We start from the raw sequence: 13,749 nt of genomic DNA on the forward strand, positions 1-13,749 counted from the left end.
TACCTGCATATGGGATGGACGGAAATTGAACGCTTTGTTCCAGATGAGCAGCGTGAAATTTCCGAAGATGTCTCAATAACGAGGTCACCGCACGGAGTGACGTGACAGCATCGTTGGCAAGTGTTATTCACCGCATCGGGAATGAGGTAAATGAGATTCTATAGAACTGTAGAAATTTGTGTTGTTCGTTTCAATTGTTCGACACGACAATTACCGGTGCTTGTGTTTTACGCAGTGTCTGGTCAACAATCGAACTATGGCAAGATTGTGCTACATTTTACATTGAATTACGAAATTTACCAAACCACTGTTTACTTGCCACCAACAAAGGATTCGATTGGTAATGCGAATAATAACCCAAACAATAACGATGATCCGTCAAAACACTCATTTACTTATTCACGGACACATGTGATTGTGTATCGGATGTTGTTTTGTATCCAATGATTATATTGAGCTTGAATTTTAGCTCTTTATCATATTATTTCAATTTTTCAATATGTGAAATTCAATAGCAATCTATGGGACTACGAAATTTTTTATTTTATGAGTGACATTATTTGACACATACGCACACACATACACGCACAGACACATACATTGGTCAGTTCGATGAACACTTTGCCCCTTGAGCCAATTTTCATTAGTCTAGTGATTGCATAAACTTTCTATCTGAGAAAGGCAAAAAGTGTACTTGTATAGTAAAGCATCGTTATCAAGATCTTATAATAACACTAACGAGTAGGTAAAAATTGAATAAAAGAATTAGAAATTTACATTTTTTCACTTGAAAATTATAAATTTCAATGTGGCAACCCTGCACGCTATACGAAATTGAACGAAGCACGCTGCGAACGGAGCAAAACCGCACGTGCTAGTTTTGCATCGTCATTTTGAATGACGATTTGAATGTTTTGACACTCAATAATTTCAGAACCAGAAGTCGGATCTGAATGAAATTACACAGTATATTTAAAGACAATGAGAGCTTTAATTTGAATCATGATTTGTAAAAATCGGCTTAACCGTTGCTGAGAAATCGAAGTGAGTTCCGTTTTTGGAGATTTTCTTCACTATTATCGGTGCTTTCGGAAGCGGAAACCGAGGACTAGTAGTCCCAAAGCAGTTTTATATATTCACTTACTAACAAGATCTACCAACTAGATGATTTTAGCAGTATTTATTTATTTTTAATGTGCACCTCGTTTCGCTATCGCTTGTGAAAAAATACTCATAAAATTGAAAATTTTCACTAATCGCACAGTAAGACCGTAACCGAAAGTTAGATCTGGATAAATTATTTGGGGATTTTTGGAAGAATTTTAAGACCTTTTAGTTTTTTCTTAGTTTGTGAAAACCGGGTAAAAAATTTCGGTCGGTCGATTCCAAAGGAAATTCAAGAAAATTGTATGAGGCTATAAAACCTTTCATTTGAATCTAAGTTTGTTAACGAACCTGATTAGGGGGCGGGGGTGATATGGATACACAGTTTCGGAAAATCGTTTTTTTTTTTGTATTTTCTTGTAGTTTCACATTTCAAAAATTTATGGACCTGTGATCGATCGATTCAGTGTAAGTTACCATAAATATTTTTTGCTCACTTTTTGAAAAAAAAACTAAAAGGCGTTTTTCTGAAAACCAATTTTTCGAAGTCCGCGAACATGATTCTGCAAAATCTACTAAACCAATTTTTTCAAACTTGGAACTAACTCTCTTGGTATAAAATGCCTTGGCATAAAAAAAGTAAATGGTATTAATGCCGCAACGTGTCTGAAACTTTTTAATTTTGATATTATGCTAGTTTTTCACCTCAAAATAGGCGGAAAATTTAGCGTAAGATTGCGTTTTTTTTTTGTTTAAATATGCCACGAATTGTAAAAAAAATCAAAATAGTAACTTAAAAACACCGCGCAACAGGATTCTCAAATGAGGTTTTGGGGAATGTTCTGTTACCGCCTTATTTTTCAATAAATTTAACAAAATATTCTTTAAATGATGGTATATAATGCAAAAAAAGTTTGAATAAATTTGTTTAAGCTGTTTTGCCGAAAAAACAAAATGTGTTTTTTTATTCAAATTATTCCTTACTTCCAGCACCGCACTATGGTCCGAAACGGGAAATTAGCGTGACAAAACTATTAAATATTAGTTTTTTTTTTGTAGTTGGTGTCTTCACAAAAGTTGTTTGTAATCAAATGGCGCTCCTTTTGATGGAAAATGTTACTAGGGTGATCCTCATTTAGATTGAAATCTAAAATCTAACGGCTGTAGTTTTTGTGTGTCTCATTTCTCGAATGGACAATGTATAGAACACTTGTAGAACTAATTTGATACTATCGTTTTGCCGAAGGAAGTATGTTGATACGTTAAGGCGTTTAAGAGTTCTGCAATGTTTTTGAGTTTCTTGAAGGTATTTTTGAAACTAATTTATATAAATTAAATAAATAACACCCTTCCAATTTTCTCTTAAACTTTTACTTATATTATAACCCTTCAGGAACCGCATAGGATACATTTTCATCGATCTGGCATCTAATTAATATTTATATTTGAAGCTTGACTAGTTTTTGATGAATAAATAATCATAACTTTTTACTGCTAGCTCATATGAAAATGCTCAGTTGAGCAAAATTGTGCGCAATAATTAGTACAACAACTCTTCTGAAGATAACTTTTCCGTAGAACGTTTCACAAAAAAGTTAGAACAAAAAAAGTGAATTTTCCCTACCCTACTTTTATTCGGGAAAATTGATGTAACTCGATCAAATGAAAAGCCAGAGAGGTGCGTTTTTCAGCAAAGTTGCTCAAAATAAAAAAATAAACTTTGTTGTAAAACAAAATTATTTTTGAGTTAAATTAAGAAAGTTAGATTTCAGATTTCAATCTAAATGATGACCACCCTAGTAACATTTGATTACAAACAACTTTTATGAAGACACCAACTACAAAAAACTAATATTTAATAGTGAAAATATTTTTGTCACACTAATTTCTCGTTTCGGACTACTGAGCGCCGGAAGAGAGAGAGAGAGAGAGATTAAGATGCATGCGCTACTTAGCATGAATTTGATTCATATAAGTAACAGGAGCGCAGCATTGTCACCATGACTGAACGACTCAAACACTGCGCCTACGCCTGGCGCGTTTAATTAAGTGAAGCGATAACCTGCGCTTCTGTTACTTCTGCGCACGATATTCAAGTTAAATTGGCTAATATTTTTAATCTGCAGCATAACAATGCTCTGTGATTGTTTTTACTATCATTATAACTATGATTAATCACAGTACTTGTTGCTTTTTGGGATGATGTTTCTTCACTGCCACAGTATTGCTGAGTAAATCTCGAATACATCACCACTATTGGATCCACTTATCAACCACCCTACGCGCACTGAACATTTTCAGAAAGGTTCATTTTTTGTCCATCAGCGATTTTATTCATCGTGTATTCTGCAATGGGTTGAGATTTACCGACTATGACTAAACTCATTTCCCAAAAATCTTCTGTTCGAGAATCCTTCCAGATATATTCAATGTGCGATTTTTTTTCTCAAATATCATCGAGCAGAATGTTCGCTAGTGAACTTTTCACAACTGATTTTTTGCTGTCTAGAATCAGTTTCAGTGAGAATCGCGTTTGCAAAAAATTAGTGCTGAGCTTTTCTGCAGTGAGTTTTCTAATCGATGATTTTTTGTCCGAAAATCACTTCTGAAAAATTTCAGTTGCGATTTTCGAAATTTTGATTTTTTCCCAATACGGATATCGATAGATGGAGAGAAAAAAATATCGATATTTTCGTTAAAAATGGACGGATTTTAACAATCCAGGGCTTGTAGGACAGCTATTATCTTGTGAAATCTAACGTTTGAAATATACACTAAGGTCTTTATTATGCGGTTTTTTATGCGAATTTTCAGAGTTATGCGGTACGTTTCATCCAAATCGGAGAAGATCGCGTCTGATGATCTGCTAAGCATTTCTGGAATTGCTCATATGCTACGAACTGTTCAAAAAATCAAAATAGTAACTTAAAAACACCGTGATTCTCAAAAGAGGTTTTGGGGAATGTTCTGTTACGGCCTTATTTTTCAATATTAATAAACGAAAATTTAACTCAAATGATGCTATATAATGTAAAAAAAGTTTGAATAAATTTGCTTAAGCTGTTTCTCCGTAAAAAAAAACAAAAAATATGTTTTTTGATTCAAATTATTATTTACTTCCATCTTAATAATTGTGAGATGGACATTTGCAGAAAATCAGTACTGAGCTTTTCTGCAGTGAGCTTTCTGATCGATGATTTTTTTGTCCGAAAATCACTTCTGAAAAATTTCAGTTGCGAATTTCGAAATTTTGATTTTTTCCCAATACGGATATCGATAGATGGAGAAAAAATATCGATATTTTCGTTAAAAATGGACGGATTTTAACAATTCAGGGCTTTTTGGACAGCTATTATCGTGTGAAATCTAACGTTTGAAACATACACTAAGGTCTTTTTTTATGCGGTTTTTTTTATGCGAAGTTTCAGAGTTATGCGTTTTTTTAATGCGAAGTTTCAGATTTATGCGGTTTTTATGCGGTACGTAAACTCGCATAAAAAAAGACTTCAGTGTATTTTGTTTACAAGGACAATTGTGATAGACAAAAGCTTTATGACACCAAACCAAAGATAAATAATAAAGACATGCATGTCCCTTTCATAATTAAAAAAATCTGGTTCGTACTCGGTACTTTCTCAAATGGTCGCAGTCACCGCTTGGTGGAGCGCGAGATTCATTGCATTGTTAAAATTTCTACTGAAGTGTGCCATGAGTGAAACAAAATTCAATGTCAACATTGTCACTCGTTTCGCTACCGTTCAACGTTATTGTTTATAATGGAAAAACTGTGTTCTATAGAAAATGACCGGAGAAAATCTCCATCCGTTTCTTTATTTAATTTCTATTAGAATCAATTATTTTATTTTAAGAAGGGGCCTGGTTAGAAAAATTGAGCCAAAATGTTTGACGGGCGAGGAACTAAAACTTTTACCTCATATGCGTCGTAATCCACAAACGCCGTGCTTCAATCATGCGGACAACAAAGTTCATATCTTCCAAATTTGTATAAAATGTTCAAAACAACGAATGAGACAATGATAGATTCTCTTTGTTTACTATCTCTTTCGATTATTGCGGAATATTCCTGCTTTTTTCGGTAATTTCTTCAGTGCAGATTCAAAGATGATAACTTTAGTGATTATTATCGGTAAATAATTCTAGTGAAGGATTGCTAAAAGTATCGTAATAATCGAAAGAGAAAGTAAACAAAGAGAATCTCTCATTGTTACATTCGTCGTGAATATTTGATACAGAAATATTTGTCACCTATGGATTATGATATTTTCACATACGCTGACTTTTTCCAACGCGAAAAGGAAATATTTTAACCCACCTTTAATTGCTTTAATGCACAGCTACTGTAAACTGTCCTCTTGCAATTATTTGAAATATGCAAGAGATAAGAAATAAATGTAATTTTTAAATCTGTATATATACAAATAAGCTAACGATTCGAAAGGGTTCTCACGGTTTGACATTTGCATTGTAAATTTGAGGATGGTAGCTCAGCAGTGCAGCCAGTTTACAAACATTGTGCGACAAAAAAGATCTTCACTGTCATGTTTGTGATTTATCTGTGATCAAACTTCGTAACACTCGAAAAGTAAAACATTCGATCTCAATAGCGTTCAGGCTTTCATTTGTGACTAGTTTGATCAAAATCAGTCCAGTCAGTCCAGTGTTAACAACACACGTATAGACACACACATACACGCGCGGATATTTGTTTACTTCATCGAGCTGAATCAATTGGTCGGCCCTCCGTCCTAGGAATTTTTTTAAGCGATTTCTATTGAAATGAAATATTGACTTACAAGTTCACTGGTTTTTAATTAAAATCGTCTTCGTTAGACAAAACAAATACCATGGAACGTACAGTAAAAGTGCCATAGAATAACAACATAATTATATTGTTTATCACAAGATTTCCGTTTGTTTTGTTTTGTATTTTGTTTATGTTTTGTAGAGGAATGCTTAGCGCCAATAACATTATTGTGTTATAGTCATGCAATGGTTCAACAGAAGCAATGTAATTCTAAAACTTGGATTTACACTGCTGAACAAAACCTATTGTCAAAGTTAATTTTTGCTGTAGTGTGCTAAAAACTTCACACTAAAAAATCTTATTAGATACAGATAAATGGAGCGTCGCCATTCACGCAAATTCACGTGGAAGAACATTTAATATTGTGTCTAAAATTCCATGACATGAAATTCGTTGAAATAAAAAAAGAATACTGATAGAGCAACCGCCGCGACTTGAACCGAGAATCATTGGATCGCATGAACGTCTTTTAATCGACTGAGCCACAGAAGCATACTTCTGCTTGGTTGGTAAAAGGTGCATTTAAATTCATACAGTCGCACCTGCTAGCAAAATTCAAGTTACAGTCGAAACCAGTAAAATTAAAGCTAATCTAATATTAAGTCAATACAAATGAAATTTTCTGTCATTTGACGAATTAGGTCTTTATGAATTACATCGTATGAGGAATTAAGTCTCCTGTATTATTCAGATTTTTTTGGTGTGTTGAACCACTCGCTCCTTTTAATATACCTTTGAAACCAATGGCACCTGAAAGGCCATGATCCACAAAATTGTATTTACTCATCGCTTGATTCCTGTTTATGTTTTGGTTTAGTGCGATTTTTTATAGCACTAACCAGCAATACGTTCACGATTTTGTAGGTATTGCCTGTATCTTCCCACATTCATCTGGCTTTTTACAATTATTTTGATAGCAAAAAAAAAATGATTGCCCAACGCGATCGATAGAAAGACCTGTGCAGTTCACATGAGTTCTGAATAAGTTTCATTCATCAGTCCGAGCCATTCCGAACCGAGGTGTTTTTAATGTGTCTATGCTTATGTTGATGAGCGTGTAGCGATGGTTAGGCGAGCTCATATCGTTCGAGCTACTATGGAAAAATCTCCACTGTTTTGCGATGCTCTTGAAAGTAATCATTAACCCTAATGGATCCGTGAGAGACTTTGACAGAACTGTCGACAGTTTCGAGCAGCGATGGTATCAAATCACGATTGGTTTTAAGCCGGTTTACCACAGTGATCAATTACGGGTGCATTCGAGTAATATCATCTTGTCAGTTGCAAACTTATGACAGGTTCTTTGAAAAAAAATGAACGACCTTATTACGATTGCGGAGCTCTAGAATATCACTTTAGCAAACGTGACGTGGTTGTTGATATAACTCATTTTACGCAAATACCGAAGAAGTAAATGATTTGATAGAATATTCCTGATTGGTATCGGAGGACATTTAAGAACATTTTTCGAGAATATTACTTCGAAAACAATGAAATTTGATTGGACATCTGAGCGTGCCCGGTCGGTTCTGTTGTATACGGGTTCTGTTATAATCTTCACACGATGTTCACAACTGGTTACCTTCACGCTAGCCGTATGGAACAGCACTTTTCATTAGATCGTTGATGGATAATAAACTGAATTCAGAGCGCACCGCGTACCAGTAGTCCCATCAACAAGACGCAGAACAACTGCCCAAGTAATATAGACATTTGGGTGAGAAGAAGTTACCGACAGTAGCCTGATTGCGATGCTGTGAAATAACTCAATTCTGTAACGCGGTGGGAACGGTCATCAACGGTACAAAGAAACTGCAGGAGATGGTTTTTTTTTGCATCCACTTGCATCATCACCATCTTCATCATGATTACCATCATCAATATTCTCACTACAAACTTTTGTGCTATGAGAATAGTCCGGCTCACCGACAGATGCGTAAATTGGGTATAGTTCTAAATAGAAATCGAGAGATGAGCATTGATATCATCAAGCAAAGGATCATAATTTCTTATACTGTGGAAAAATGGTACAGGTATTTCACAAAACTCATTAAAAGATTATCATTTTAGGTAAAAAAAACTTTAGGTAACTCATTAAAGATTATCATTTTAGGTAAAAAATCAGTTCATTTTATATTTCCAATATCTTGAAGAGTTAAATTTCATCCACAAACTGTACGAATATCCCGATAATTGAAAACAGTACTGTAGTGAGGGTGAGGCGAGTGAGGCGGCCGCCTCGAGCGTCAACAGCCGGGGGGCGCTAAATCTTGATGGAATTGCGAAAAAATCGTACAAATATTTTATGAAAAATTAATTCTATGAGGTTTTTTGGGGGAACTTTTTAAACTAGAATAAGTTACAGATTATCCATGATCATTATAATTCATAAACATGAAATTGCAATTCTACAGTCATTTAGAATACAGAACCGCCATTCAGCGACGACCGTAACAATTATTTTTCATGAGCAAGAGACGCTCTCTTCTTGATTGTGGTTGTGAAATTGGACCTACCAAAGATCTAATTCTCAGAGTGCAAATCTGCGAAAAGCAAAAATTAGATTTTCTGAAAGGTTCCCTGAAAGGGATTAACATTCCCGAAAATTGACTATTAAGCATTTGTGCAAGTGCTTAAATATCCATACTACTACTGTTCATTGAACTGATATCGCACGTTTTGACGTAGGACTACTCTTTGAATTCTATATAGGAAAGCGAAACAATGATCAGGTTGCATCGAATCGAAGAGATGAAACTATATATTTGAAATAATTGGTTCACGAAACTTCAATAAATAACGAACAATGTATAATTTTCAATCTTTACCAAGCCGTAGTCATAGCTTCCACTAAATAAGTTGACAACTGAGCCTCTTCCCACAATCGAAATTAGTATTGAATCGACTTGCATTCTGTGCGATTCGTTTGTGCCGTGGAAAAGGATTCTATGCTCATCAGGTTTCTGTGGGGTTTTGATGCGCTTTTTGTCGTTCATGAGAGGCAATGATTTTTGTAGGAGTTCTGCTGATTTTTTTCATTCGAGATGCTGAACGCTGGGTATTTTGAGATCTCCGAGATCGTAAACATATTTCTGAAGCAAAATATATTGAAATTGCCTCAAACGTCGAGGTAACACCAGATCTAGACATTTTATACAATTCTAAGACATTCGACAAAAAAAATTCTATTCCGGAGCTCCGCAGTCGATTTTTTTCCAACAACATTTTTTAAGGTAACACTAGATCTCGAAGTTTAATATATTTTAAAAACAAAAAAAAAATCAAAGTTCCAGAAAATCAATTTTAAAACTAATTTTGTTTTATATGACATTATAAAATAATATTTAGATTTCTGAAATTTTTTTATTGTTAATTTCTTCAAATTATTTTCGAGATGACACTAGATCTCGATGTTTTATGGCATGAAATTAATGAAAGGATGTTCCAGAAAGTATGGACGCAACCAAAAACCGCTGCCATTTCGCAATGGTTCAGAGTCTGTCAATTTTTATGGCTGCGTCCTGTTGTTTACACTCTTCTCTAACCACTTGTGCAGTTGTTTATTCGTTTTCATTAGTTTGTTTCGAAATGCGTGGACTTTCAGCAGAACAACGTCGAAAAATTGTGTACAAATGGTGCACAGAACGCGGACTGTCACTGAGAAAGTTAGCAAAAATAGAAACAGTAAGTGAAAAAACCATGCGAAATGCAATCAGTAAGTTCGGCGAGGATAACACCTTTGAGTATAAGCCGAAAATGGGTCGGGTCCTGCTAACCCTCAGTTGGATAAACGTATACTGAAGGCGTTCGAACAAAAGAAGGTGGTTTCAGTTCTGGATGTGGCCAAAAAAGTGGGCACTTCGGATCTTCGAACCTATAAGAAGCAGAAACAACCAAAACGTAGTCCGAAACAAGAAGCATCAATCAGGCCGAGGGTTCGAAAGCTGTACAACACGATTCTTGCTGGAAATTTGAACTGCATAATCAAGGACACCGAAACCTACGTGAAACTCGATTACAAATCCTTGCCGGGACCACAATATTATACGGTGCGAAAAGGGCAAGTGGTAAAACATTCCGAGACATCGATTGAAGTCGAAAAATTTGATCAGAAAGCTATGGTCTGGCTAACAATTTGTAGCTGCGGTAAGATTTCGAAACCCCTCATCACCACTGCTTCAACGAACAGCGAAATATACATCTAAGAATGTTTACAAAAACGATTTCTACCCATGATTCGAAGCCACAAGGATCCTGTTGTCTTCTGGCCAGATCTTGCTTCTTACCACTACTCGAAATCAACGGTAGAATGGTATACTACCAAAAATGTCACTTTCGTCCCAAAAGTCATGAATTCATCAAATTGCCCACAACTTTGGCCAATTGAGGAATTTTGGGCATTAACGAAGGCACATCTCAGGAAACATGCCTCGGCAGCCGAAACCATTCAATAGCTCGGATAAGATTGGAAAAAAGTGTCAAAACTTGTCGCCAAGAAGTCTGTACGGAATTTATTGAGAAACGTTCGCAAGAAGGTACGCCAGCTAGTCTTCAATGGCTAAGTAGCAAATGTTGAGAATAATATTCTGTTGTTGTAATCTAACATTATCAGTATATCGAATAAAACTTGAATTTTCAACACTTGTGAATTATTTACACCGAAATCAGAGTGCGATACTTTCTGGGACAGTCTTTACGTTTCCAGAATCCAAGTACTGTTGCAGAATTTAAGATTCAGCTCCTGAGTTCATGTCCAGAATCCAGTTCTATAATACCTTTCCAGAACGCTAGTCTCAATTACAGGTCTAGAAATCAGATGCAGAATCCAGGTCCAGAATTCATTCCCAGGCGCTAGAACCAGAATTCAGGTCTAAAATTCAGTTCCTGATCCAGAATTCATTTACAGAATCCTACTCCAGAATACAGAACTAAAACTCATGTCCAGAATTCAGATACGGAATACAGTCCTAGAATTCTGGTCCAGAACCCAGACTCCGAATTCAGGTCCATAATTCAAGCCCAGAAATCGAATGCAGAATTCAGGTCCTGAATAAAAGTTCAGATCTAAGGTCCAGAATTCATTCCCAGAACCAGAATACAGGTCTAGCATACAAATTTATAATTCAGATATGGAATCAAATTCTATAATTCTAGTGCAGAATCTAAAATTCAAGTATGGAATCCCAGTCCAGAATGCAGGAGTAAGTCGAGGGTTCAATATTAGGGCTCAGGCTCTTAATTTATTTTCAGAATTCAGGGCGATCATTTTTGAGTTCGCCTCGGGCGACTTGTTTCGATTTGGATGAAAGTTTGCACCTTTTTAGTATAGCAAACCAGTTGTTTTGTACAGAAAAGTGCAACCAATTTGGCTCAAGACTAATTTTTAGAAAGGGCACTTATATTGATGCAAGACCGCTGAACCGGTTTTTTTTTTCATCTTGAATTAAAATAAAAGGCCTTACAGTCTCATAGTCTGCAAATCAACTTCATCCGGAACCAACTCCCGATTCCAGAGTAGCGGGACAGTAGGTGCAAAATAAGAAGAAATATGCACTGATTTTCGTCAGAGAACGCTCGACCAATTTCCACTAACTTCATTCCTTTCGTGACCGTCGTATCGATCGGATGGTAGTTTGCATTAGAGCAGCTGTGCGTTAATCCATTCTAATCCGTTTCAAGGTCATTTAATATCAGATCTTTTGTTCGTGAGCTTGTGCAGTAGATCAATACAGTATAAACAATAAATACCGTTAGACAGTGCCGGGTGCTATTGTGTTAAAACAATAAGAACAGTGAACCGACGTTTAGTGTGGTGCCGTGAACCGGTGCTGTGTGCATATTTATTCTCGGAGGTCGTTGTAACTAACGCTTGGCCTCAGCGGCCGAGTTGCTACGGATCATTAGCTAAGTATAATATTTTTTCCCTTCGTGTCCCTTTATCGTCTTATATTTTGACTCCCCCTATAATTTGCGCGGAACCTCAACCGCGCTATGGCAAGTCCATTAAATTCTCCCCTGCCCCCCGAAGATAAAATGGAAACAGATTTTAAATCTGCCCCAAATAGTAAGACTCACCGGGTTAAACAGTATCCCGAAGAGCCGTCACCCTCGGCCGGCCTTTATGTGGTTTATTTTCGGACCAAAGAGAAGAATAAACCGCTTAATATTTTGAAAATATCTAAAGACTTGGAGTCGAAATATACAACATTGAAATTTATTTCAAAAATTCGTCCCGATAAGCTCAGGGTCTCGTTGACCAGTCTGAAACATGCTAATGAGATCGCTCGAAACGATCACTTTACGCGGGACTACCGCGTTTATATACCAGCTCGCGAAGTCGAGATAGACGGAGTGATCACGGATCCAAGTCTGACATGCGAGGACATTCTCAAACATGGGGTCGGATGTTTTAAAGATCCCTTGCTTAAGAATGTCAAGATACTGGACTGCAAACGTTTGCATTCAGTATCGATCGCCGCGGATGGGACAAAGTCTTATCCCCACTCGGACTCGTATCGGGTGACCTTCTCCGGCTCGGCTTTGCCGAAATTCGTTCTCCTGGCCAGGGTTCGTCTACCTGTACGACTTTTCGTACCACGGGTAATGAATTGCACTAGTTGTCAACAACTAGGACACACAGCTTCCCATTGTGGAAATCGGCCCCGCTGCTCGAAGTGTGGAGAGAGTCATGCGGATGGCGTTTGCGACAGAGACATTGAAAAGTGTCTTTACTGTGGGGCGGCCCCGCATGACCTCACAGCATGTTCTGCGTATAAATTGCGTGGAGATCATTTGAAACGATCTCTCAAGCAACGATCAAACCGCTCGTTCGCAGAAATGCTGAAAATCGCCACACCACCTGAACAGAACCCATACACCTGTTTGTCTGCGGACGATTGCGACTCTGACGATCCTCAAGAAGGTACATCTTCAACTGTCCCTCGTAGTTTTAGGAAGAGGAAAAATATATCATCTCCTAAACTCCCTAGAAAGGGTTCGAAGATATCTCTTGAAGGCCCTCCAAAAGTAACAGCAGAAGGAAGTGTTGGTAAAAAAAACGAAAAGAAGAAGCCAAAAGCTCCTAGTTCCGGAGACTTGAAATCGGAGAAAGAATATCCAACACTTCCGGGGACACCCAAAACCCCGAAAGTCCCCAAGGAACCAGAAAACACATCAAGTGCTGGACTTGTAAAATTCAGTGACATTGTGGACTTTATATTTTCCGTCTTCAACATTTCTGACCCCCTAAAAGGTATTTTGATGACTTTCCTGCCAAAAGTTAAAATGTTTTTGATGCAGCTGACTGCAAAATGGCCCCTCCTCTCAGCAATCGTTTCCTTCGATGGCTAATTTTTCGAACGAGGTCAAGGATTCGATCACTGTTTTACAGTGGAACTGTAGAAGTATCATCCCGAAAATAGATCCTTTTAAATACTTAGTAAATAATCTGAAATGTGACGCATTTGCATTGTGCGAAACTTGGTTAACTTCTGATGTATCACTAAACTTCCACGATTTTAACATTATTCGCCTGGATCGAGATAATCCCTACGGAGGAGTACTTTTGGGGATCAAAAAGTGCTATTCCTTCTTTCGAATTAACCTCCCCTCGATATCAGGTATTGAAGTTGCCGCATGTCATGTCACAATTAAAGGCAAGGACCTTTGTATTGCTTCCATCTATATTCCCCCTAGAGCCTCAGTTGGGTACCACTGGCTCAGCAGTATCATGCAACTTCTTCCCGCACCGACGTTAGTTTTAGGAGACTTTAACTCTCACGGTACGGGATGGGGTTGTCTTCATGATGATAACAGATCAG

General features: G+C 37.0%; 1 protein-coding gene across 2 annotated transcripts in view; it reads right to left on the reverse strand.

Annotated features, from left to right (window-relative positions):
- Positions 1 to 13,749, reverse strand: part of LOC131439311 (protein embryonic gonad-like) — a 365,978-nt gene that overhangs the window by 2,162 nt on the left and 350,067 nt on the right. Inside the window, exon 1 of one of the 2 annotated variants that reach the window (XM_058610191.1) lies at positions 4 to 2,404. The exons of the other annotated variant lie outside the window; for it this stretch is intronic. Coding sequence (XP_058466174.1) covers positions 4 to 9 — 6 coding nt within the window. The 5' untranslated portion in view covers positions 10 to 2,404. Of the gene's footprint in view, positions 1 to 3; positions 2,405 to 13,749 lie in introns of those variants that run through there. 2 annotated transcript variants of the gene reach the window in all.

Source organism: Malaya genurostris, chromosome 3 (assembly GCF_030247185.1).
Source record: "Malaya genurostris strain Urasoe2022 chromosome 3, Malgen_1.1, whole genome shotgun sequence".
Classification (NCBI taxonomy): domain Eukaryota; kingdom Metazoa; phylum Arthropoda; class Insecta; order Diptera; family Culicidae; genus Malaya; species Malaya genurostris.